Source organism: Clytia hemisphaerica, unplaced genomic scaffold, assembly GCF_902728285.1.
Source record: "Clytia hemisphaerica strain Z4C2 unplaced genomic scaffold, Clytia hemisphaerica genome assembly, whole genome shotgun sequence".
In the NCBI taxonomy this organism is placed as follows: Eukaryota; Metazoa; Cnidaria; class Hydrozoa; order Leptothecata; family Clytiidae; genus Clytia; species Clytia hemisphaerica.
Window position 1 is genome coordinate 1,166,577 of NW_027103359.1, and position 27,352 is coordinate 1,193,928.

At 36.8% G+C, this 27,352-nt stretch overlaps 3 protein-coding genes across 4 annotated transcripts in view; 1 reads left to right on the forward strand and 2 right to left on the reverse strand.

The window, feature by feature from the left end:
* Window positions 1-20,534, reverse strand: part of LOC136822412 (uncharacterized protein C19orf47-like) — a 136,333-nt gene extending 115,799 nt beyond the window's left edge. For both annotated transcript variants that reach the window (XM_067078679.1, XM_067078671.1), the window contains exon 1: window positions 20,525-20,534. The gene's annotated coding sequence lies outside the window, so the exon portion shown is untranslated. The remainder of the gene's footprint in view (window positions 1-20,524) is intronic.
* LOC136821671 (uncharacterized) lies at window positions 2,303-4,616 on the reverse strand. The gene is made up of 4 exons (XM_067077887.1): window positions 4,559-4,616; window positions 3,104-4,399; window positions 2,596-2,795; window positions 2,303-2,347 (listed from the first exon to the last, which is right to left on the reverse strand). The coding sequence occupies exons 1-4, from the start codon at window positions 4,614-4,616 to the stop codon at window positions 2,303-2,305; spliced, it is 1,599 nt and encodes a 532-aa protein (XP_066933988.1).
* The window catches only part of LOC136822357 (uncharacterized), a gene marked incomplete in the record, with an annotated part of 38,310 nt that continues 24,681 nt past the window's right edge, over window positions 13,724-27,352 (forward strand). Inside the window, 13 exon segments of the mRNA XM_067078597.1 lie at window positions 13,724-14,009; window positions 14,772-14,813; window positions 14,944-15,073; window positions 15,437-15,514; window positions 16,506-16,636; window positions 17,203-17,343; window positions 17,657-17,809; window positions 21,598-21,668; window positions 22,027-22,125; window positions 22,729-22,802; window positions 22,971-23,131; window positions 23,768-23,854; window positions 24,386-24,481. Of these exon segments, the coding sequence (XP_066934698.1) occupies window positions 13,932-14,009; window positions 14,772-14,813; window positions 14,944-15,073; window positions 15,437-15,514; window positions 16,506-16,636; window positions 17,203-17,343; window positions 17,657-17,809; window positions 21,598-21,668; window positions 22,027-22,125; window positions 22,729-22,802; window positions 22,971-23,131; window positions 23,768-23,854; window positions 24,386-24,475 (1,335 nt within the window).

Consider the following 27,352-nt stretch of genomic DNA (forward strand, 5'->3'; position numbering starts at 1 on the left):
CTGCAAGAATAAAGCCAGACGATCTCAATCGAACGGAATCGACGATTGAACCAGTCGAACAACAATCGAAGCAATCGAACATTAACCAGGGCCCGGTTGTTCAAAAGTGAATTAGCGGCCGATTAGCTTAATTTTTCGATTAAATCTCGATTAGCGCCGATTAGCACAGAACCGTCGGTTGTTCAAAAAAAATTAGGCTTAAATCTGGATTAAATCCCGATTAAATCAGCCAAATCTTAATCCTGCTCTGACCCAGGATTAACGAGGATTAAGAAGCTTTTTCCTACTAAATAAGTGAAGCCGCTGCATAGAAGTGAAAAATTCGAACGAAAAAAGATTTTCGAATGTTTTGAAAACACAGGCAAAATGTCCATGATTAGTTAATCTGACGTTCGAACAACGGAAGTTAATCACCGGGATTAGCTAATCGAAATCTAATCGCGATTAGCGCTAATCGGAATTTAATCTAATCGACTTTTGAACAACCAGGCCCAGAATTTTGACGTTTGATTGAGATTCGATTGCGTTCGACAATCGAATTTCAATCGGTCGATTGCGTTTGATTTGGTTCGACTGGTTCGATCGTCAATTCCGTTCGATTGAGATTGTCTGGACATGGCTGCCTCTTTAAAAAAGGTCTATTGTGACTCTTGAGTCCAACACTGACCCTAACTCATAATAACCGAACCCCTGTCTCATTCCGGGGTGACTATCAGCGATCAGTGGATAAGAATGAAGGTAAAATGACCAGACGATCTCAAACGAACGGAATCGACGATCGAACCAAATCGAACGCAATCGACCAATTGAAATTCGATTGTCGAACGCAATCGAATCTCAATCGAACGTAGACAGTTAAAACATGAAATTTGCAGAAAGTGTACCATTACCAAGCTGTATCTGATGGAAAAAGAAAAAAATCATTAACACTTAACCTTAATGAGATATATGCAAAAAATGATTTCGGACGGGACGGTACAGATTTAGTGCAAATCGCCCCCCCCGTTCATTTGCCAGGATGTGCCTGACTGATCTAGGAGCCCCCCAACAATCTAGGTCCCCCCAAATATTTTGGTAATTTTAGCCCCCAGGCTCTTTAAAGGCCATTAAACACAAGTGGTCGAAAGGGGGACTAGGCAGGAAGGCACACAGTGTGATCTACATGGTATTTTCAGTTCTTGAAATGAAGACAATGACATGGCAAATATGTACAGGAATAAAAACTAGAATAAAATAAATGAATACACAGATACGCGTAAAGAAAACACATACAAACACATATAGTTATAAAACAGCAAAAGTGACAAAATGACAAAAACAGTAAACAGTAAATAGTACATGTAAACAATATTGAGTATATGGCTTAAAATGACAAACAGGAGTAATAGTACTAAAAGGCAGGTATAAATAAACAAGGCTTTAAAATAAAACGAAATTGCTAAATTAAAAGGAAGCTCCCTAGATGCTGGGGTGAGTGGAGGAGCAAAAATACAGCAGTCAGCACTAAGAAATGAAGAACTGAAAAAGGGCCATGTGAAGAAACTGAGGCCTTATATAGACATGAGAGTGAGGCTGAACCAAGAGTCCGGATAAAACCAAAACAAACCAAATGCATCTAAACTCTGATATACAAACATATATCAGAAAAGAAACTTAAACACAAGTGGTCGAAAGGGGGACTAGGCAGGAAGGCACACAGTGTGATCTACATGGTATTTTCAGTTCTTGAAATGAAGACAATGACATGGCAAATATGTACAGGAATAAAAACTAGAATAAAATAAATGTCCAAATCCAATGTGGGTGTTAGTTAGGTAAAGATGAAATATAGGAAGAAATAGAATGCTGGGCGTGCAAGCGCTGGGACAGGGGCATATGTAAATAGAGGTACATTGCATCAGACTTCCAATCACCCATGACTGCAATGGAGTCAAGAGGTACCCCGGCCTCCAAAGCAAAGGTGGCCCCACCACGTCTGAACGAGTGTGACCCATATTGACGGGGTGAGAGCCCAGAACGAGAGAGGTGAGCCTGAAGGATGCACATAAAATCCCGGTACACAAAAACCCGATTCGAGGCAAGGTGGGAATCCCTCCAACAAAAGGCTTGATCGCAAGGAAGGGCTCCCGGGGTGAGAGAAAAAGCACGGGACACAGCCAAAACCGGACAGAGGTGAGAAGAGGGTATGGCAACCAGTGGTATAGTAACAGTACGTTGACCAAACTGAATGGTTTTGCTCCACCTCACTCTGATATGCACCCCTGAACCAACAAACGAAAAATCAGACCTAGTGAGAAAGGTACTAGACGAGAAGTTCCTCTGGGAAACAGGCAAAAGGTGGCTCTTCCTGAAAAGACCAAAAAAGGAGACCAGACACAGTGCCCAGAAGGAAGCCTGCTTGCTATCTAGGAGGTTGAGTTGGGAATGAATGAAAGAGAGGATATCCACAGTGATGGGGAGCCTGGGGACAGGAGGATTACCCTTAGATCGCTTAATACCCTTGAGCACAGAGGACAGGAACCAGTTGTCGAGGAGGGGGTTGGGAAAACCCATCTCCCGGTGAAGAAGACCAACAAAATTCAAATAAACACAAACAGACTGTGGCAACAGGAATCGTGCTAGGTAGGCAGCATACATACAGAGGTGAATACGTTGAACAGGAGCAGGCGAAATATTAAGCATATTACAAAACTGGAGATAGACCTTTCGGTGAGTACGGTAGGCCTTGCGGGTATTGACAGCGTAGGTGGCTTCACGATATAACTGCACTTCTGCCAGCAGCGAAGACGCAAACTCTAAAAGGCAGAGCGAAGGCATGAGCCAGACCCATATAAACCAAGAAGAAAAAAGAAACAGTTCTCAGACATGTGCCAGACAATGTCATCGGAAGGATCAAACTGATCGAAACAGTTACAAAGATACTGGAGAAAAGCTGCAAGATGTTTGTGTTCATGCAACCGAGAGACATGATCAGCAACAACATTCAGGACCCCCGGGACATGGAAAACTTTGAGGCGAAAATTGTATGCGGCTGAGCACCAGAACAGACGCCTGAGGTAAGTCATCATGAGCGGGTTGCAAGATGATCCTTTGTTTAGCATACCCACTGCAGCCGTGTTGTCACAGTAAATATGGACTACCTTATTACACAAGTAAGGAGCCCAGCGTTCTAAGGCAAACACAATGCAAAGAGCCTCCTTGTAATTGATGTGCAAACCTGCTAAAGCAGGGGCATCAATTAACAAGTTGGAATAAAACCAGTCGTTCTCAAACACTGCTCCAATACCTGTCTTGCAGGCATCTGTGTGGATATTAGTCACAGGTCGCATGTCATGGAATGAGCACTGACCGTTAAAAACGTCAAGAAAATCTAGCCACCAAGAGATGTCCTTAAAAAATTCCTCATTGAGCAGACACTTGGATGACTGCTTATGCAAGGAACCCATAAGGTCCAAGATCCGACGCAAGAAGGTCCTGCCGCCATAGATGACTTTGCAGGCCCAATTGAGACGGCCAGCCAGCTGTTGTAACTGTCTTTTAGATGCACGAGCTCGGGACTGAAAAGACATTAGAACGTCTCTCAGGTCACCTAGCTTTTTGGCAGGAAGTGCGAGAGTCAATGTTGTAGTATCAATCTCAACACCAAGAAACACAAGTTTCTGGCAAGGTGAAACAAGCTTAGAAGGACTGATAGTGAAACCTAGGGATATCAGGAGTGAGTGAAGGGTATCAAAAGCAGCTTGGCATTCCTGCTGAGTCCGACCAATGACCAGGAAATCATCAAGATATACAATGATCAAAGGAAAGCCTCTTCTCTGCATCATGCGCCGAACACTCTGGGTCAAACGATGAAATATACCAGGAGCGCTGCGTGCTCCAAAAGGGAGACGTGTGTCTTTTAGATACGTGTAGTGCTCATCCCCACTAAATTTCCACTTCAAACCAAGAGCAGCATGGTTAGCAGGGTGGACAGGGACAGATCTGTACGCGTGTCTCAAATCTATCTTGGCGATAAAGAAATTTTCCCCTATCAACCGACAGGCGTCGTCTAGGGTCTGAAAAGATTGTTTCTCAATATCAATATAAGAATTGACACCCAAACCGTGGGGCATCGAACAGTCGTGGATCAAACGGAGATCCTCTGAATCAGGCTTTGGAACTGCTCCAAGTGCACTGACAATAACAGGTTTTTCATTCGCTAAAATATAATTTCCGGCTGAGAGTTCCTCCAAAATAGTAGCTTCAACTTTTTCTTTGGAACCCGGGCCAACTGCAGGATTGTAGTTGTCCATCTCCGCAGGGCTGATTGTCGCATCTGCTGGGAGCAATTGAAACCCATTGACCACCCCGTCATATAGAAATTGACGGTCCGGATCATTCAGGAGTTCTTTGTCCCAAACTGCAGAGTCAAGCGGAGATGGAGCAGGTTTATTGGAAAGGAGTCATTGAGAGCCACCCTCGCCCACAGGATGAAGGAAACCTTGGTGAGATTTTCCACAAACCTGTGAACCAACCTTTCGGTTACAAGCATGAGAAAACTTGCAAGGAGACTTCTGACATCCTTTCCGAGAATTGAACATGCGACAAATCTCCAAACCGGAGGAGAGATGAGACATGATGGCTTGACCCTTATTGTTACCCGCAAGGCCTGACAAAAAAGACGAATCACTCTTGGGTGTGGAAGTATCATTGCCCAGCCCAAATCCACGAGGTAGCTTCGCAGCCCAGCGAGGCATAAGAACAACCTCATGTAGGTGACTATGGTCAGTACTCCATGAGAATCCATAGGTGTGCTGCAGAATCCGAAATTCATCATCATACCGCAGCACGGATTGCCATGTTTACTTAGTCGCCAGCTCTAAGACCTTGATCGCATAGGAGAGGTATTCCTGTACATGGAGGAGAGTGGAAAGCTTCCCAGAAAAAAGTAATTCATAAAAAATACAGAGGTTTGCAATATTATACTGTTCAATAGTAACACTAGACAATTTAGGTTTTGTGTCTTGTAAAATTAAGGCCAGCTTACAGTTGTTATCATAAGAGAGAACTTTCTCATCTTCAGCTGGTCGAATTCGAGAAACAAAGTCAATTATACGTAAGGCTTTACCTCTAGTTACATCATTTGCACGAGTTGGACGAAGGAACAGTTCATTGTGAGAGATTGGACGGTTAGCCAGGAGCGAGTCTTGCGAAGCCAAACCAGAATTCAAATGAGGAAGGGAAGCAGCAACATCAAACGAAGAACCAGAGAGATGCGATTGTGTTTGTTGTTGTTGTGGTGAGCAAGGAGCGGACGGTGGAGCAAAGTAGACATAGTGTCAGTCGAAGAGCGATTCAAAATGGCGGATCGTGACGAATGGGTTTCCTCTGAGCGAGAAGAAATGGGCGGAGTGGCGGAACGAGAAGAGAGGGACCTTGAAGCTTTCAAACGTTCCAGTTTTTCTGTTTGACGTTTAATCTCATCCCTCAAAACATTTTCTTCACGATTTTCTTGATCTTTCCTAATTGATTCTAGGAGTTCATTCTCTTGATCCTTCAAGAATTGTAAGTGGCGGCGATATTGATCGATCTGATCAGAGGACAACCCAGCATCAGGGTTTTCCCTGGAGCTTGGAGTTTGTTGTTGTCTGCGTTGTTCGGTACGATCAGCACGAGAAGTATCAGTAGGAGAGGGAGATGGCGACACTGGTCCTTGACAATTCTTGCTTGGAGGACCAAAGGTATGATCGTCATGGGTCCTCTGACAGCCAGGGCATTTCTTTTTACGTGTCCCACTTCCCTCAGTGGTGGGTGGAGGAGTACCAGGTGGTGTGGTCAAGAACATTAGTATAGTGAAGCATAATCTTTCGGCAAGCATGTTGAAGTAGAGTTTAATACAGTATACAGTATACAGAGTAGATAGAACAGGATACAGAACAGCAAAAATACAGCAGTCAGCACTAAGAAATGAAGAACTGAAAAAGGGCCATGTGAAGAAACTGAGGCCTTAAATATAGACATGAGAGTGAGGCTGAACCAAGAGTCCGGATAAAACCAAAACAAACCAAATGCATCTAAACTCTGATATACAAACATATATCAGAAACAAATATTTCTTAGCCCCCCCCCCCAAAAAAAAAATAAGGGGGGGCTGATGCTATGATTCAGCCATTAAAAAGTCTTGAGTATCGATCCTCTATCGATCTCCTATCCGGATTGTTAAGTAATCCATCGATCACATATCGATCCGCCATTGAGCTGTCTGGCCGTTCCGATAATCGATCCTATCGAGCGCGAACGTCTGGCTCACTCCATTTCATTTGGAACTTTTAACGAAAAAGAATAGACCTTTTTTCAAAGAGGACGTCCTGTTGAATAATTATGTAGTCCAGCCATAAAAACAATGATAGAGCCATGCATAATTACTGTATCATGCATATTGTAATAATTATGCATGATTTTATCATTGTTTTTCTGCTGGACTACATAATTATTCAAAAGGGTGGTCTCTTTGAAAAAAGGTCTATATTGGGTAGTGAAGTTCTTCTACCATTATAAAAAAAGCGATTGTTATACACTACCTGTAAAGTGTTTCAGTTTGTCTTTCACTCTTACAGTCTTATCTTTATAAAAAAACACCGGTTTATAATATATAATATATAATTTAAAATATATACAACTAGGCTTCTTGTTTGATTTTCTATCTGCCTATTTTTGTATGAAATTTCAAATCGAAAGTACATGAAAACCGCTGACATAAGCATAAAAAATAAATAAAAATGGTAGACAAGTTATGGGCAGAAAGTTATCTGAACAGCTGGGTTCAACCTGAAAATATTCTCGGGCTTTTTACAGGGTCATAAAATTAGAGTTGAAGCCGAATGTGAGCGTTGTTGATGAATACTGAGGAAGAAGTTATACAGTCAGGAGTAATACCTTAAACAAGGCGTATACCTTGTTTAGGATGTATCTTAAACAAGGTACATGTATATACCTTGTTTAAGGTAGGGGTACCTTGTTCAAGGTACTTTTTAAGATTTCCTCAAAAAACATCGATTTTAAATGTGTTAAGGAAAAAGGGCATGTTGAATTTTAGCACAAAGGAAAGAGGAGTCCTTGACAGTGCGTCTCAAACCGCGATATTTCGAGAGCACGGAAGCGCGTCAAAACACCAGCTTTTTTAGAGTTTTGTCTCGTTTACCCAAACGCTGCAATCCTGCGTAGGCTTTGGGCTCAAGACTAGAACCACCTAGAACCCCCAATACGAGACATTGGCCTGACCGAAAAAAAATCATCATCATCAATTTTGTTAATTGTCAGAGTCGTTTACTCACTGGAAATACGCAACTTTTTGAAGTTTCGTTTTTTTTCGGTTGTGCTTCATTTTAAAAATAACGAAGATGAAAAGTTACCATCAATCCCGCGAGTAAAAGAAAGTACTCCGACTAGTCTACGAAAAGTGCGCTCGCGCGGCGAATAGAATATCTCGCAAATTAATATATGCATAAAACTGACGAAATCCTTTCTTTTTTATGCTTAGGTGACGTCACCATCGATCCTATCCTGACTCGACAATGGAGAACCAAATTTGGCAATGTATAATTATTACGAGCGGCCGAGAAAGTTTGTGTGACGCAAAAATTGCGCGATAAACGAAGCCCTAGAAGAACGCCCACTGAAAATTGAAACCATGAATTTATTGAATATTTCACTAATGAAGTATCAGACTTTTTGTTTTTTGTAATTATTATAAATTCATAATTCTTAAATACTATTTTTTGAATGTCAAAGGACAATTAAAGTGAATTTAAGCTGATTGGGTGGATATTGGGCGGACGGGCGTTTTGCACGTGCCGAGATTGGAAATTAAATGAGAGTAAAAGACGGGGGCGTCTTAGTATGTAATATTAATTCATTATTCTTTTATTTTTATTTTTCGCGAATGAAAAATGAATTTTTGATTTTTGAATTAAGGAAATATAGTATAATATATTGTATTTGATTGTCAATGCCAAAAGATACTTACGAATAATCTGCTGTGTTGCTTCGCTATTTACCCCCGGATTGTTTTAGTAGGCACTTCGGTCACGTAAATAAAAACACGTGTATATGTTGAAGCCGACTGTGGACTGACCGCAATTGCAATTACATAAATTATTGTGGAAGGGAACGCTTGAGACGAATGTTTGGGAAATCAAAAAGACAACTTTTGTGATAATGTTGAGTTTTGTTTATATGGCTGTTTGTGTCGCACTGCTTGATTGACCAACTAGTGAAAAAATTATCAAAATCTACAGACGGAATCTTTTTTCATCTTTGTTTTATCTTTGGAACTAGGTTTGGAGCCATAAATTCAGGGGAAGAAGACAGGAAGCAAAGAAGAATAGTTAATAATAACTTAAACAAGGTGTATACCTTGTTTAGGATGTACCTTAAACAAGGTACATGCATATACCTTGTTTAAGGTAGGGATACCTTGTTCAAGGTATTTTTAAAGATTTCTTGAAAAAACGTTGGGTACCATTTTAAATTGTTTTGTATTTTTTGTGTAAAGCTCTTTCTACACCCTTTAAAAAGCCGATTTCGTTTCATGTAGACTAGACTTTAAGGTTGTTTTAAAATTGAAGATTGTGCTCAATTCCGGCTGTGGAATTTTCTAAAAATCACCATGGGAATTCAGTTTCTCGTGCTCTTTCCAATGGTATAGACGAGAGAGTGCCCTTTTTCCTAGTTTGGAAAATATTCCCACTACTTCCTAAATAGGAAGTATCAAACAATAGAAATTTGGAATTCTTACTTGAACAAGGTATACGCCTTATTTAAGGTATTACTCCTGACTGTTATATCGGATCGCCCAAAGTTACCTTCATGTTTTTATTTTATTTTCTTATCTCTGATCCTGTCATTCACTTTACTGACTGTTTGAGTTTCTGAGACTTAGTTTCTCATTTCTGACTGAGTTTTCATGCCTGTCAATCATTTGTCCATCAATGTCGACCAGTCTAATTTTCGCACCGAGTGGGATTCGAACCACCACCAAAGAAAGACCTTCAGATTCGAAGGCCAGCGCTCTATCCGTTGAGCCATTGCCGCACCGCAAATTCACGCAATTCATAACATACCGTGAGAAAGGGTAACTTGCATCAGTGGAGGCAAACATGCATAGCCCTCAAATGAATGACCTGTCTGGTCATTAAAATACAACTACGCAGCTCCGCTCGCAGCTCTACTCTACCATTTTTGTTTTGATTTAACTTTGTATTTTAATGACCAGCCAAGTCTTTCATTTGAGGGCTATGCATGTTAGCCTCCACTGATGCAAGTTACCCATTCTCACGGTATTATACCGAACTGGCAAAAGATGGGGGTAATGTTATTATAATATGGGTAAAAGTATCCCTTTTTTAAACCTGACTAAATAGCTGACTAAATACGAGCCGTTACTAGCAACCCTGCGGGGCCCAAGGCGCCTAGTATGCACCCGGCACAGTGATAGGGTGCGCACTCGTCGGGATTTTTTGCACGGAATGAGGGAGAATTTACAAAAATGAACTTCAATGCATTAGTACTTACCTTTAAATCATCCAAATCTATTCATTCTTTTTTTAAATCAATCAGGAATTATCAGGGAAACAAGTAAAAAAAACTGTATCCAGGTATCTATTTTCTTTCCAAAGATATTCATGTTTTTTGACGTCATGGTGAAAACGCGATTTAGCGCTGACCACGGCACCGGAAAATTCTCGACCCACATTGAAACAAATGGCTGTCGCTATTGAGCTGGTTCATCTTTTCAATCACGGTTTTTTTAGTAAACCCAGGGTAAGATTAAGCTACAATCTATCACAAAGTTCTTTATTTGAAAATCTACAGGCCGTCTGGAATTTCAAAAAAAAGAAGAAATTGTGATTTTTTAACAATATTGCGGATTTTTTCATTTAAAGCACCATACACCATCTAAAAGCTGAGGATTTCAGCTTTCCAGTGGTGAAATTTGTCTTTCGCTATCATTTCCAGCTCATTAGCGATAAGCTAAAGTTTAACAGTCATCGGGCCGATTTTCAGACCGCACCAGCAAAACTCCCCACACCCCGCCACACGGAAGACTAGATTTCATCCGCCATTTTTGGCGCGATTTTGGTGCTTCCGAAAATTATTTCTTGCTGGCGTGGTGTAAGGAGGCGATTCTTTGAAAAGGTGATTTTTTTGTGTTTTGAAAATGGAATAACTTTGGGAATACTTAACCAATTCTAATAAATGACCCCTCATTTTTCTCACAAAGGTAAGGACTTTCAAATAAAATTAGTTTGGTTTCTAAAAATTGAGGGGAAAATTTTGGCCTGTCCACCTCAACAGTGACAAGCCGTTACTAGCAACCCTGACCCTACCTAACTGTTAGTTAATCAATTCCAAACAACAAAACCCCCGGAAAGGTGACTATCAGCGATCCGTGGATAAGAAAATAAAATAAAAAAATGGAGGTAACTTTGGGCGATCCGATATAACTCTCTCCGAATACTGATGAACTTGGTCAGTTGTCATTTGGTGTGTGATTTTGTGAAGGTCGTGGCTTCTTCACAATGGCGAAAGACACATCTAGACAATATTTCGTACTTTTTAGTCTCTAGTTTGTAGTTTTTCTGACTTTTTGGAACTTTGTGAGTTATATTCTATGACTTATTCTATTTTTTCCCACCCATTTGAATGATTTTTCGAAAGATCGCCACTCCACACGACCCACGGCATGGCCCGACATGTTCGGGCCTGTTTGGACCATGCTCGGCAACAAAAAAGTATTATTGAATCGGCCCGAACATTTTGTTCGGACCATGTTCGGGCCATGTATTTAGGTAGTAGAATTTAATTTTAGTTAACTTTCCTGGTTTATCATCATCCATTGTTAAATATTTTCATTAGACAAATTCAAAGTTCCAAATACCAGTTTGATTCACAAAGTTGTATAACAGTACAAAAAACGATCCAGAAAAATTCTGCTTCGAATAGGAGAAGACCACGAGAAAAGGGAACGGGATAAAGAATAAAAAGAAAAGACCATATAATGTAAGATTCAAATCATTCTTTTTAATAATTTTCCTAACTTAATACACCGTTTAACAGTCTCGCCATCTCCACCGTAGAGGCGGTAGGTAAAAATGCTGACTTTAGTACTGTGGAAGGTTAGAGAAATGTAAACATTGCTATTTTTTTCTTTCCTTTAAAGAGAATGTTTTAGATATTTGAACATGATATTAATGACAATTTTATGTATCTCTCCTGAAAATTTCACAAAAATTCATCTAGAGGAAAAGAAGTTATGATTAAAAGGAGTTCTTTACCTACCATTTCTCTGCTGGGTTTTCTTATGAGAACTGGATGTTTACCTACCATTTTTTACGGGGGAGAGTGAAGTGCCAAAATCAAAACAATGGAAAATTGTTCATACGCGTGCGCAGTCGACACTGTTAAACGGTGTATTGGAAAATAGATGATTAACTTTTATATTTGAACAGTATTATTTGAATAAAGATGAAGATTTTTAAATTTGTTTGCTAAAATAAGGAATTTAAAATATAAATATCGGGTCGTGAAATTACACGTGCGATCGTAGCAAGTTCTCGAAAATCTGGCCCTAACATGGTCCGAAACTGCGCGGGCCCGCGCGGACCATTTTTAAAAAGTATTACTCAAGGGGCCCGAACATGTTCGGGCCATGCCGTGGGTTGTCACTCCACTGGTGGGATTCAAACCCACTAAAATTTAGTCAAGTTCCACTTTTCGTCACATTTTGGTCTAAAAGTTTTTCGAATGGTGTACATACAGTGTACATACAGTGAGTTGTCCTAAACAAGTGCGACATTGCAATCGGATTGCACTGAAAAGCGCTTCAAAACACCAGCTTTTTTCGAGTTTTATTACTAGTCTTGAGCCTTGAGTCTACTTGAGATTGCAGTAGTAATACGAGACATTTGGCTGACCGAAAAAAATTTTCATCATCAATTTTGTCAATCGACAATTGAATTGTCAGATCAGTGTTTTAGTCACTGGAAATACGCAACTTTCGGACGTTTAATTTTTTTCCGGTTACGTGCTTCATTTTAAAAATAACAAAAATGAAAAGTTACCATTGATTTGATCCCGCAAGTAAAAAGAGGTATTCCGACTAATCTACGCGCGCAGCAAATAGAATACAGAATTAATATATGCATAAAACTGACAAATTCCTTTCTTTTTTATTCTTAGGTGACGTAACCATCGATCCTGACTTGACAGTAAGAACAATTGAGAAGCAAATTTGGCAATGCGTGATTAAATATGAACGGCCGAGAAAATTTGTGTGACGCAAAATTGCGCGATACTGTACATTAAAAAGTGATTTTAAGATAATTGGGTAGACGGGCTTGCACGTCTTGAGTCATTATTTTTTGTTTACTTAACCCACATTGAGTCCCGTTCATGTTTTTTTTTTGTACCCTTGAAATTTTCATGTCAAAAGTCAGCAATGCGATAGGGCCAATACCCTAGGGGCCAAAAATAAGGGCCGCTTTAAGGTTAACACATGCGCGCACACATTTAGTTTGGCAAATTAAAGATGGTGGCATAAGATTTCTCGCCTGTCCGTTAGTTAGTTACCAGCTTTTCTCAAGATTGGCTCATTAGTTTTTTCTGATTTTTTGCACAAAGATGCATAACTATAAGCCCTCGAATGTGATGGAGCCTAATTTTCGAAGAGAAAAAAATTTTTGGGCAAATTTGGGTCAAATAACAGCTAAAAAACGGTTAATAGTGATTCTTATAGATAAAGATGCGTTTTTTGAGCTGAAAAATTCTTTTTTTACAAAAAACTGCTTGATCATCTTTTACCTACTTGCTTTCATGCAAAAAAGTCAGAAAAAAACAATGCTCAAATATTTCACAAAGTCCAAAAAATGCTTTTTTTAGTCTTTTTTTAGCTGAAATTTACCCCAAAATTTTTTTCCAAAAATTTGAGCTCTGTCACATTCAAGGGTTTATAGTTATGCATCTTTGTGCAAAAAATCATAAAGAATGAAAGAGCCAATCTTGAGAAAAGCTAATACCTAAGTAATTGATAATGTGCTTATAAAAAAATAAATCGAATTTGGCCAGTTTTTCTATAAAAACACGCCAAGCAACCAAAATTTCATGTCTAAACACACATACTCATTAAACGTAGGCCCTCATGAGCAAAAAAACATCTATCTCATAAAACAATTGAATAATTTGATTAAGAACATTGATGTATGCTTATTAATATTGATTCTTATAGATAAACATGCGTTTTTTGAGTCAACAAAATTTTTTTGCAAAAATCTGCTTGAGCCATCTTTTACCTATGATGGTGCCCTACTTTCATGCTAAAAATCATTTTAACGGTTTATTTTTTGTTCCCAAGCAGGTCCTCTTTCAAATGAAACAAAAAATTTTCAATTTCGACGATTTTTTAATTGCCGATGGCGTCATTGATGATGTCATTTTTTGAGCTATTTTCCTTTATAGCTTCTCAAATATTGATTTTCAGGTATATGTTATGATATTTTTTGGAATCCTTGAATAACTATCTTTCATTTGAGCCATATATGAGCTTTTAATTTTCACTTTCATTTTCAAGCCCCAGCAAAAGTGATGACGTCACATGGGGACCAGCAAAGTGGTCAAAATTTTTCTAACCACTCGTTTTTGTGATCTTATAGACCTAATTGATCATTTAAAAAAGTTTGCTTTTAACAAGTCTGTGCACACGAAGAACATTGTAACTCTCGCTAATTGTTTAATGGTCACGCTCACGTAGATATCAATTATATATGTGTTTATAAAATGCATAACCAGGTAGGTCCACAAAAGTATCACTTGTTTTATTCCAGCTTAACAAAGACATTAAAATATAAAAAAAATCAGATACCATACACCTCTTTATCTATCAAAAAAAGGTAACAATGGGCAATAGCCAGAGTTCTTCTGCAAAGACCAAGATTCTAAGTCCATATCAAGAAAAGATTATTGAAATCTATCAGGTGAGTTATGTTTATTTATGTTAAAAAACTGAATATTTGACTTTCCCGAAATTTCAAAATTCATTCACTAAAACTAGTGAGAAGTGTTTCTTTTGCTAACCAGAAAGTATTTATCCAATTATGTGATAAATTGTTGTTTTTTCATAAAACAAACAAATTTTCCTTTATGAATTAGTTCACTTTTAAATGTATTTTTAGTGACTAAAATGTATTTATCAATAATAAGACCCACTAAAAATCACTTCTTATTTAACATATCAAGAAAAGTTGGTCCAAAAATTGAAGCTTATCAACTAGACTCTGTAAAAAATGGTTGGATTTCTATCTAAAAGACTACAAAGAAATTGATAACACACGTTCTCTCTAATCTTAATTAGCCACAATATTTCACTCTTGCAATTAAAAGGAGGAATTTTTATAACTAATTTAGTTTTCACAGGAATTAATATTTTTTTCAGTTACCACAAGAAATTCTTGTATTTGAGTTTTTATTATACAGTGACTTAGATTGTCATAATTAGCCACCAAACTTAACAATAATGAAAACTAGAAAGTTCTTTTTGCATAGGAAAATTTGGTCTATTCTCTCCGGCCAATTTTTTGTTGAAGAGAGCCACAATTTTTCCCCTTTTTTATAGCCATTTTAAAAAGTGTAGTGGAAAATTACTAAAAATGTCCGTCCTGTGGAAAGTTATCAGATGATGTTTGTGTTTTTTGACCATTTTTCGAAGTAAATTTCTCCTAACTTTTACTTTATTTCAGTCAATATGTGATGTTGGAATTCTTAGCAAAGCAAAATTTCAGGTATTTTTAACTTAATATTTATTTGGTGTAACTGCAGTGGTGGTTATAATTCAATTTTAAAAGTCTTATTCCACCTACTTCTACCCTGGCCACTCACTTCATTTAAAATGTTTATGTTCTTTATTTTCAGGATCATTTTAAAGGACCAAGTGATACTGTTACAAAGAATTTATTTGATCGATTTTTCATTGATCTTTTAAACTCGGACAGCACAACATCCAACTTGTTTGTGGAACGTGTTCAATTCATTCTTGACTCAGGTTACTGTATACTCTTTTTAATAATAAAGAGAATCTTTTTTTGGCTCAGCAGCCAGCCTTTCATTAAATTAGCATACGTCTGTCCCTTATTATATAAGCAGCCCTCTGTCAATTCATTTTCATCTTGGAAGAAACAGCGCTTCTTGTTTTGCTTTAAAGACGGTGTGACATAGCATCAACAATCTTAGTTTGGGAAGAGTGCTTAATAAATGGCTAAGAATGTAATCTGCACCTCAAAATGTAGGTTTTTAGTAGTCTTGTGTTCTGAGTGAGGAACCAGTTGCATAATTTAGTTTTGATCATTTTATTTCCAAATAAGGCATGGATTTTAATTCAAGTTTTGGATTAATCTGATTTATTTAGTTCAAAGCACAGAAGATGAACATTACAGTTTCTGCATGGATATTCTTTCAGATGGCAATCAACCAATCAATAAAGAAGGTGAAAAATGTATTGATTTTCACAATTTATTTGTTAGTAAATTAATGGGCTTTTCCAGAAAACATTTGGATATGGGGTGGAGGATATAACATTTTTTGGGAATTTACCCCCGGACATTGTGGATTTTGACCCCCGGTCATCAGGTTTAATCCCCCGGACAAGCATTAGTTGACCTCCCGGACATTCAAAATTACCCTCAAACAGAGCAAAATTACCCCAAAATAGAGCAAAATTACCCCCCGGACAAGGCAAATTTTGGACACTATATTCTCAACGGACATTTTCTGGATGAGCCCAATACCGGTTGCGCCACAAAAAAATTTCTCCTTAAAGTGAATTTTCTCGAGGTCTAAAATTTTTAAAAGAAGCAACCCTTTTCAATTGAGAAGAAAAAAGATCAACAACTTTGCTGGGTCGTTTATTAAATTCGGTCTATATTCATGAAGCATTCAGTTTGTCAAAAGTTACAGACCTCAAGTAAATTTACTTTAAAGAGAGAAACCTTTTTGTAGTAACCCTGTAACTAAGATGTATAATTGAATTTTAAAGAATGTGTTGATTACTTGTGCAGCATAATTATTGAATTTTGCGCTTTGTAGGTACTCATGTATTTTTCAATCCGAATAACCAATATTCCTTATCTCTTTTGCGACCATCCCTTTTTTTCGATATGTAATTCAACGTTTTGGCGATATTTCTTCAGTTTGATTGACATTTTCTTTTAGAAAAGTACTTTGCAATTTCTATCGATAGTGCAATCGTTGCGTCAATTCTTCCAATATTGAAGTTGTCCCCAATAACTTTTAATGCTACTTTTTTGAAAATTTCTTCAATTTCTTTAATTAGTTTACAATTAAACTATTGAAAGAAATACGATGGTCTCTAATGACATAAAATTCTTCTCTTTTATTTAATTGTTCATCATCACCTACTTTAACAGAAAAGTGATTAAAATTTTGATCTTTGATCTTTTTTTTTCAATTACCGATAGAACTTGAAAGGATTATCAACGAGTGTCGAGAATTTGGGATGATGAACTTGGAGGATGATGAGAATGAAACAAAAGTTGAAGAGCAAGTATCAAATGATGATAGCTTGTCCAAAGCTATTCTTGAAACATGTGTAAGTGTTTTCTTTAACGCAATGGTCTTATTTAGGCCCGGCGGACGGCAAATTTTGACGGTAAAGGGTACAACTCGCCTGTCTAAAAATTCGGTTCGCCACCTCAAGTACATATTCACATTAATTAAAACACTGTGCTTGCTAAGAATTCGCCGGCCTAGTATCTCTAGAATTCACCTGAGTTGATTTTTCAATTGTCCGCCTAACAACAAAGCAAAACCTTTGTGAACACTCTGTCGCACAGTGATCCGGTGAGAGTTTTTAGCCAGTATGAACACGGTAAATAAGCTAAATGCTGATGTGGATTGGAATTTTTTTGTTTTTAACGGGTAGGTATTTAAAATCCTATTGCCCCTACAACTGGAAGATGGAGTTAAATTCCGAAATAGGGAGGGACTGGGACGCGATAATGCTTTTCAAAATGATTACTAACTGTATTATAAATTGATTTACTTATTTTATACATGAAAGTTTTGAGGATTAACTCAGGAAAAAATCAAAATCGACAAAAAAGTCCTTTGAATTTAAGGTAGTTGTACTTAAAGGTCGACCCATATTTTTTTCAGGAAAAAATTCCAGGCGATGATCTGAGAGAGAAATTTATAAAATGGTGCAAATTAAATTTCAACAAAATGTTCCTTGGCTTTCAAACATGGATTGTCTATAAATTCACGAACGTCATCACCATCACCAGAAGCGGAACAGAGGTAGGTTCCAATTTTATTTTGAAGTGTGAAGGATTTAGAGATTGATAAAAATGTTTGATACTATACTTGACTTAAGGGAACTTTTGGCGGGAACTAACTTTCGCGGTCGAAAAAAATTCAGAAATAATCGCATTTCGCGGCACTTAATTTTCGCTATTTTGCCCTAATTTAGACAAGTCTCTTTCATTTTCCAAGGGTTTTTTTGGATTTTTTTGATGAAAAATGGCAATTATTTTTATTTTTATTTATTTTTCTATTACAAAATCAAACATAGAATCATAAAATTTTATACCATTTTCATTTCGACGTTCAGATTTTGCCAGTACCGTTCGAGTGTAAATCAGAGAAGAGCAAAGTTCAACTGAATGGCACTTTGTTATGGTTTTTGTGTTCATTAATCCCTTCATGTTTTACGAGGATGGAAAACAAATACAAATTATCTGAAGATAGCGAACTCGATGACCAGGTAATAAAGTCCTTAGAAAAGGTGTACTAAGACGGGGTCGACTTTTTCAGATTTATGGTCCGATTTAGACTATGTTATAGTCTAAGACGAATCACTATCTAAGAAAAAAGCCCAAAGCCGAAGAAAATTCGCAAACAGGTTTTTTTGCCGAAAAGAGTTAACAGTCGGTAGAGTTGCCAGTCTTAGACTATACGATTTTGGCACAAAATACAAAAACAGCCCAAATCGTACGAATTCGAGTTTCCGTATGCGAGGCCAACTGTGTTCAGTATTCGAAAAAATCAAAACAAAAAAAAAGAGGCGGGAGAGAAAAGGATAAAAGATAAAAGATAAAAGAGGGATTCCAAGAAATATTATAGTTCTCTTTGGAGACCCTCTCCCTTTTATTCCCTTTATATATTCTTGGAACTACACTCTCTTTTCTTAGAAAACAAATTTTTATGAACAGTCTTTTTTTTAATAAGTTTGTAATTCCTTGCAACAAGGATATCTATCTAAACTTTCACGTTATAAATTTCTTAAAAAACATCAAATCTCATGTAAGTTTGTTTGTTTTTTTTTTGCCTGAGGATTATATCCTTATATTTACCCCTTTTATACCGGGTGACCCACGAAAAAGTTCGGACGTTTCTCGGCGTCTTGAGGCCGAACAAATGTCCCAAAGTGCTTGGAGTTTTATTATTTAGAAAGTAGATATCCTAACTTAAAATCCGAGCCATTACTTTTTAAATTTGACGCCCAAGTTCCCTAGTTATGAGCTTTTAAACTCAAAATTCACTTTTCGGAAAGTGTAAAAAACAGGTAAAAAAGGGGTATCAAATTAGGTATTTTTAGACGTTTTGATATACAGTTTTTGAGAAAATTCCTTGAAAGTGCCAATTTTGATAAAAACTAGTCTTGGTTTTAAACAAAAACTACTTTAAAAGTGTTTTTAATAATTATTATGTTATAAAACTCGTTAAATAAGTCAATTTATAAGAGATTTTCTAATTGATTGCATTAATTTAATACCTCTTTTTTACGTGTTTTTTACACTTTCCGAAAAGTGAATTTTGAGTTTAAAAGGTCATAAGTAGAGAACTAGTTGGTCAAATTTAAAAAGTGATAGCTCAAATTTTAAGTTAGGATATCTACTTTTTAAATACCAAAATTCCGAGCACTTTGGGACATTTGTTCGGCCTCAAGACGCCGAGAAAGGTCCGAACTTTTTCGTGGGTCACCCGGTATAAAATTCCATGTAAATAAAAAGCTATAGTATATTCTCCCCACTACCATTGCTCAAAGACAAAGGAAACGTATAAAAGTTATCGACAGTTTAAATACTTGCAATTTGTAACTTTCCTTTTTGATAAAAAAATATACAGTAGTGGATGAAAAATCTTATGTATGATAACTCCAGAAGACTGGTGTAAATTTTTCCAGGTCATAATCTCAAATTATATCAGGACGTCAAGTGAAAAATTGCAAGTCATGATAACATATTTCAGTAACAGTCTCAATTTATACCAGGGCATTGGTAAAATATTCCAAGTTATAATCTCAAATTGTACCAGGACGTCAAGCAGTCAGGCACATCCTGGCAAATGAACGGGGTGAGCATTTGCATGGGGTATTCGTCACCCAGTAGTGTAAATGAGATAGGACGTCTCAGGCTAAAAGCGTGAAAATGAATAAAAATGAACTTCAAACTGAAAAAGGGAAAAAAGGAAGAAAACTGGGAACTTTATTTTTTCGTTAAAAGTTTCTTCGATCTTCGAAGACAAAATTGACCCATGGAAAAAAAAATTCATCTATGCAGTTCTTTGAAATGAAGCAAAATATTTCCGACCCGGTTCAATTAAACTGGGTATTCGGCGCTATTACGTCACTTTCGTTTTCGACCCAGTTCATTTGCCAATGGTCGCAAGTGAAAAATACCCCTTTCATTTGCCAGGATGTGCCTGACTGTCAAGTGAAATATTCCAAGTCATAATCTCAAATTGTACCAGAACGCCAGAACGTCAAGTGAAATAAGTTATAATCTCAAATTAAACCAGGACGTGAAGTGAAATATTGCAAGTCATAATCTCAAATTGTACCAGGACGTGAAGTGAAATATTGCAAGTCATAATCTCAAATTGTACCAGAACGTCAAGTGAAATATTCCAAGTTGTAATCCCAAATTAAACCGCGACGTGAAGTGAAATATTCCAAGAAATAATCTCTAATTGTACCAGAACTTCAAGTGAAATGTTCCAAGTTATAATCCCAAATTGTACCAGAACGCCAGAACGTCAAGTGAAATAACTTGTATATAATCTCAAATTAAACCAGGGCGTGAAGTGAAATATTCCAAGTTATAATCCCAAATTAAACCAGGACGTGAAGTGAAATATTGCAAGTTATAATCTCAAATTATACCAGGACGTCGTGAAACATTGCAAGTCTTAATCTCAATAATAAACCAGGATGCTGTGCCGAATATTTCATTTCTGTATTGTGCTCTCTGCAAATTACTGCCATATTTTCCCATCCATCCAATTTCTGAATTTCTGATTCTTACCTAGAAAATTTAGAATAATAATCTGATAATTTTTACAGGTACGACTAGGTAACTGAACTTCTCGACAATTCAAATCAAAATGAGAAAATGTGAAAGTTTTCGAACAAGAAGTATGTTAAAAGCAGTCTTGTAAAGTCCACAATTGACAATAAGTACTTTGTTTGACATTTTTCAAAGTTGTCAAAGAACTGCTAACACCAGATGAAAATAACTTTTTAAGAGTGGAGATATGAGGGTATTCACATATCTAATGAAACACTGCCTGTGATTCATAGGATTCATAAGAAATATACAAACTGACTTACCTACTTAGTTTCTCTGTGTCTTTTTGCTGTATGTAGACTTGTTGAAAAATCATTTTAAAACAGCTTCTACAGAAGCATACTTAAGGAATAAGTACTCCCTTTAACTAAGTTATCTTGTAGTCTCAATAAAACAAATGAACCAAGAAGAAAAAATCCATAATGAGCTGGATTTTCATAAAAAAACCATAGATCCATCTTGTCCTTGGGAATTCCTTGTCCTTGTGTCTCTTCCCAGTGACCAGCGTGTTTTTGATCGTTTGAACCAAGCTCGGCCTTTAAACTTAGGCGGTTTTCACCACGGAGCGACTAACCAGTCTCACTGGTTAGTCCAAGCAAAACCGCAAAATCTTTTTTATGCCAAAGAGTTATCGTCCGTTTCTTCGAAACTCTCCCGCCGATTTTTTTCCGTATACCCCCATAACGCCATACCGCCATTTTTTCCCGCCTTTTCTATCACTGTAACGGACGATAACATCGTCTAGGTCCGATTAAGCGTCTGATTTGAAGTCCGATTTAGGGTCCGTGGTCTAAGGTCTTGGTCTACTATTTTCAGTTAGTATACACCTTGAAAACTGTTAAACTCTATTCTAAAACTGATAAAAACGATCCTTTGAACAGATGATTCAATGAACCAAACATGGAGTGTCTAAAACTTTAATTGTTTCAAACTAAATCCTTTCGGTAAGCCAGTTAAAAAAATAGTACATTCAGGTCCATTCATTACATTATGTAAGGTATTAAAAGTTGAAAGATGTTAAATAGGCACACCAGACTGATAGAAACCTAAACATATCTAAATTCACATATATATTGAACTTTGGTGTTTTTCTTCCAAAATGGCCACCCCGACAAGTGCTCCTAGTTTACTATAAGAAATATAAACATACAACTCACACATGAAAAGCAGTAGGGAAATAAAAAACTTTGGTATTTATTTTTAGGCGGAGGAAAATGCAAAATACACGTGGAATTTACTTTACGACAGCAATCAACATGGTCTGAGTCTAAACAGGTATGTTTTTGAATTATACGTCACTAATTTCTCGAGCATCTTTCGAACTGAAACTGCGATTAATACGCTATTGTTAGGAAATTCGTCCAACAATCTTCTATCAGGATGTAGTATACCTTCCGTTTACATTTACAAAATTTTAGATCTTCGATTCACGAAAAAGTCCACGTGGAAATTAATCCAATTAGGGTACTTATATAGAAATTCAAAGCATAACACTGTTTTCAATTGAAGAATTATGGTATGTGGAGGAGGGGCAAGCTTGAAGTCATTATATAGTGGTTATTTGTTTTAAGGTAACCAAATGTATGAGAAAGTTACACTTACAATTTAATTTCGATTTCCTCATGATTTATAGGTTTAAGCATAAAGTGATGAGCTACAAAAGTCCGACTGTTTCGATTATAACATTTTCTGGTGGTGTACAAGTTGTGTTGACCCTGGATCAGCCTTGGAAGTAAGGAGCCTTGGAGTCTAACTTCCTTTTTTTGCCCTTTGAAAATTTTAGAAGACATTGATTTTTGTGAAAAGGGCCAAAAGCCTCGAAAGTTTCTATTCACGAAAGTAGATGAGGAAATTCTCCGTAAAGCAGGTATAATAAGGGGAAAAACACTTTTTTGCACTAATTTTGTCAACTTTAGAAAATATTCAACTTTAATTTATCTTGCCCTTTACTTTTGTTCAAATCGATCAAAAGAGTTGAAACTTTGAATAATTATTTTCATAAATTACGACACGAAACACGACGGACTTTTCTTTTGACGGTAATAAGATATTTTCAAGGGGGGGGGGGTTAATAGGTACCTGAGAGTCAACGCTGTGAGAGTACATTCTCTGTCTAAATCTTCGCCTGAAGATTTACTCATAACCCATGCCATGATCACTCATAAATTAACCAAATTTTGCATTAACCAATGAAATGATGTATAGATTCATTTTTCTATTGTATAATTTGCACGAGGTCTACAAAACATATTCCAGGCAAATGAGATGTAGAGAAAATAAAGGAGTTTTTATTGTTATTATTCGTGTTAATGAATATCATTCCAATCTTTTTAAGTGATTCACCGACGAAGTTTGGTGGACCATATTGTATGTTGATTGAAATTTCACCACATGTCAAAATTATTGAAGGTATGATCCATTTCTCTCGCGGTTAATCCCATTATAATAGTTTATTCATATAATCATATAATGTTATGAAAATTACCTGAATTTTATCTCCGTTCCCAGAGCAATTTTTTAAGAGCAAAAATAAACATCAAAACTAACTTTAAAAATTATTTATGATATCTTTTTCAGCTAACGCGAGTATGGTTTATTTGAAAGAATTAGGACGTGCAGTGCCGACGGGATTACTTATAGGGAGCGATTCTCGAGCCAAAATCAGCATCGATAAAGATTTATCTACAGCACAAATCAATTATAAACATTTGATTGATGAAAGCGTTGATCGTATGGAGGTATAAAGTTTGTTTTTATTACTGGTTCAGTTTCTACGTTTAAGGCGAGGTTAATTTAATTTGTTGTTTTACGGGCCAAGCTACCCAAAAAAGTGGGTCGGTCGGCCGGCGAAAAAGTAGAATTTCACTATAAAATCTCCTAAAAAGGCAGCATAAACTACAGTATTACATCTTGACAAAAATGCGAAAAAAACTTGGAAAAACTACCAACATTTTGAAAATTTGGGAGTCTTTAAAGTAACGAAAATAAAAATGCACTACCAAAATCAATTTTATCTTGATTTTGATTTTTAATTTTCAGGGTCGGCTGGGCCCGTAAAGCAACTAATCAATTGATCTCGCGTTACGAATTTGTTGCAAGAATCAGCAAGAAACTAAAAACACCAGCCACCCCTCTGCATGCTGATGTTTTGGTCCTTATTACTAAGGTTTGAATATTTTTTTAAAACCTACCTAAAGGTCTTTATAGATTAACCCCCGTCCGTTCGTTTGTTATAAGCACATGACAAATTATTGTTTACCAGCTTTCAGATTAGCTTTAACGTGACAAGTCAGATTTTGAGGGATTTAGAGTTTTTCTGTTTTAACGAGTTCAATTTCATGTTCAATTTGAACTTGTTTTTCTCTTTTTGTTAGGTATGGGGTTGTGGAGGTGTAGTTGCCATCAAGTCACAAGCTGAACAAAAGAAATGGGAAAGCCGAGAAATCGAAAAACGAAAAAAGGTTTGCAAATCTTTTTGATTAAAATTGTTAGTTGATCAACCGTTAGTTAATTTATGTCTTTGAGAAAACATTGACACATGATTTTGTTGTTATACTGTAACCTAGATCTGCGGCCTTTATCGAAAAGTGAAGCAAGTTTTGGTAGGATTTCCTACCAAAGAAATTACGTGACAACACTGGACAACAAGCAATTTCACTGGTTTGAGAGATGCGAAATAGCGTTTGCCGCCTACTTTTTTTGATCTCGCGCTCCGGAAACAATTAAGATGCTAGATCCTATCCATCGGCACGAAATTTAAGAAACCAAATCTTTGCTTCACTTTTTTTTGCTGGAGAAAGCTTAAAGTTGCCTATCTAGCTCTTCGGGCTTTACAGATATCTGTGGTTATATCTCAAGCTGGTCACTTAATGTGTTGCATTAATTTCCATAGCATCAGGGTACACTTTTTAGGTTTTTTAATTTATAGAAGTAAAGACCAGTATTTTTATAATAGCTGCCATTTTTTGTCTAATCTTATTTTTCAATTTTAGGTGAAACTACCAGGTCAGTGGGACCAAGATAAGACAATCCTAGAAATGGGTGGTGTGACAGTAAACCACAGCCAGCGTGGTGATATGTAAGTGATTNATTTGTCACAAGTGTAAAGGTTAGAGGTATCCTTTCTGTCGTTTATGTATGTTTATTTACTTTTTCTGCTTAATTAATTTTTTTTCGAAATTCCACAAAAAAAATATGTGGAATTTATCCAAATCAAATCCAGCTAAAATCTAAACAGGGGCTGCGGCACCCGGGGGCCAACCGGGCCTTGGCCCGACCACATTTTTTCAAAGTAAAAAGAAAATTTACTAATCAAGCCAAATTTTGTTTAATAACGTTAAAGCAGACCTGTTTTAGGCAATCTTGAAGGGTTAAAATTCAAAAAATTGGCCCGTCGGCGCCAACCATGGCGGTGCCTCCTTTGTCAGTTTATCATGGCCCCATCACTTTCAAAGTGGAGCCGTAGCCCCTGCTAAAAAAACAATATTTTAAATAACAATAATTTAAACAATAGAAAAAACCATCAGAACGACCTGCACACATAAGTTGAGGTTGGCTGACTAAGACGACCATGATCCAAAATGTAAAATCCAGGATATTCAACAAGCCGCTCCTGCAAGATGAAAAGTGAAAAAGGTCTGATTGAAAGAATAAAAGACTGAGAAAATGTCGGTTTTCTATATTAAAAAAAAACACCTCTAAAACATGCAAGGCCAGGAGCACTCACAGAAACATTGATTGCTTAAAATTAACATTGTACTATTTCATACTAAAAAACCTTTGAATGCAAAATCATAACAAACCTGTAGTTTGCATGCAGCCCTTCAACAGTTGATAGCAGGTACAGTTCCTTTTTTCTTTTTTTTGCAAGCCAGGTGTAGGTCCTCTGTTTTCCCACTTTTCAAAATGTATCTGTCAGCCACTAAAATGATAAAAAGTTATAATTTGGTCACAAGTGAACCTTGTGACTCTAGTACTGAGACACTAAAATAAAAATTAAGTAATTTTCAAAAGGAATCCAGGACAAATAATGAAATAACTAGAGTCTTTGTCACCATCCAAACATTCAATATGTGTGTTTCACAGCTGAAAAAGCCACTCAAGAAGTTTTGATGTTGAGCCCAGAAAAATTATTCAAAATTTCTGTTTATATCAAGCTAGTCATCAAACTAAAATTATCGAGACCAGACTTGTAGCTATAGTCATTTCAATGTCATTGACAACAACTGAATACATATCATGGGATTTTTATTGTCATAAAAAGGCCATTTTATTTCAGACAGACCTAATTTTCAGACAGACCTAATTCTCAGACTTTACCTAACCTGATTAGATAACATATATGCACATTTTTTGAGTTAATATGGTAATCATCTAAGTTACCTGAGCTGCAAGTTTAAACGTTCATCATATTTAGTTGATGTGCTCTCTCTGGTTCTCTTGCTAATTTGATCATGTATAAAGCCCTGGGATTTTAGTATTCTCGAACTCCCAGAGTTGTACCAAATGGTTCAGAATGGTTCCAACTGATTGAGTGTTTGTCCAGCTAAAAGGAAAGGAATTAAACCGTATAATTTCAATCATTTTTTTTGAATTTCAACACCTGGTAGTGATAAATATTTCAAACAAATCATCATTAATATCATTTAAAGGTATTTCCTCCGGAAATAATAGACAAACCATTGACTTACAAAATTTTTGTTGCTACTATTTTCATGAGAGTTTTCAAAATTGTTTTGTCCTCACAAATGAAATAAATACCGTGAGATTGGGTAACTTGCATCAGTGGAGGCTAACATGCATAGCCCTCAAATGAAAGACCTGCCTGGTCATTAAAATACAAAGTTAAATCAAAACAAAAATGGTAGAGTAGAGTTGCGTAGTTGTATTTTGATGACCAGCCAGGTCTTTTATTTGAGGGCTATGCATGTTTGCCTCCACTGATGCAAGTTACCCAATCTCACGGTAGAGCTTATTTCTATCCAAAGCACATAGATTAATAGACCTTTTTTCAAAGAGGATGTCCTGTTGAATAATTATGTAGTCCAGCCATAAAAACAATGATAGAGCCATGCATAATTACTGTATCATGCATATTGTAATAATTATGCATGTTTTTATCATTGTTTTTCTGCTGGACTACATAATTATTCAACAGTGTGGCCTCTTTGAAAAAAGGTCTATGCTGAAGAAATGGACTTTTATCTTCCTTATTCTTTGAGTTTATAAAATGAACGGTTTGTAGAAGGTCCATCAGATACCAAACACCTGACTTTCAAACTCAAATATTCCAACACTTCAACAGCTCCCAGACAACAGGAAATAACTCATCACTTGAAGCAGATGGCAGTAGGGAAAAAACAAAAACAAAAGTAATCCAGTGTAGATACCTCGTACAATAAAAGCTAAAACATGCGAGGCTGATTATCTTGCTTGTTGGCCCTCCTCATCACATTGCCTTTCCAACCTATTGATTTCCTCATTTATTTCACCCAATTCAATAAAACCAATCAATAACAAATATAAAGTCTTCAGCATCAATAATTAGACAAAGCCACGGTCTCTTTTCTGAAATTTTCTCTCCATCAACACAATCTGCGAAACCACTGGTATCAATATCTGATGTTCAGATGTTGTTGTTGTTTTATAACACACTGTATTGATTTATGCCTAACTTTCTCTTTTTTCCTACTTTCAGCTTGGGTGCCTCTGGGTGCCTTTCAATGCTGATTCAAACTTCGTACAAACAACTCTACACTTTTCACAGATTTTCTCAGGATGAACATCAACGCAGTATCATTTAGTAATATCAACTCCCAAAGCATTGAATTGAAAGCATCTTTAAAAGAAGTTGTCTCTTTAAGTTTTCTACAGTCCGCACCACAGTCCACATTTTTCTACGCACCGGCCGCATAATAATCCCGGGGGGGGGGTACTTAGGCAAATGGGGGGTACGGTAT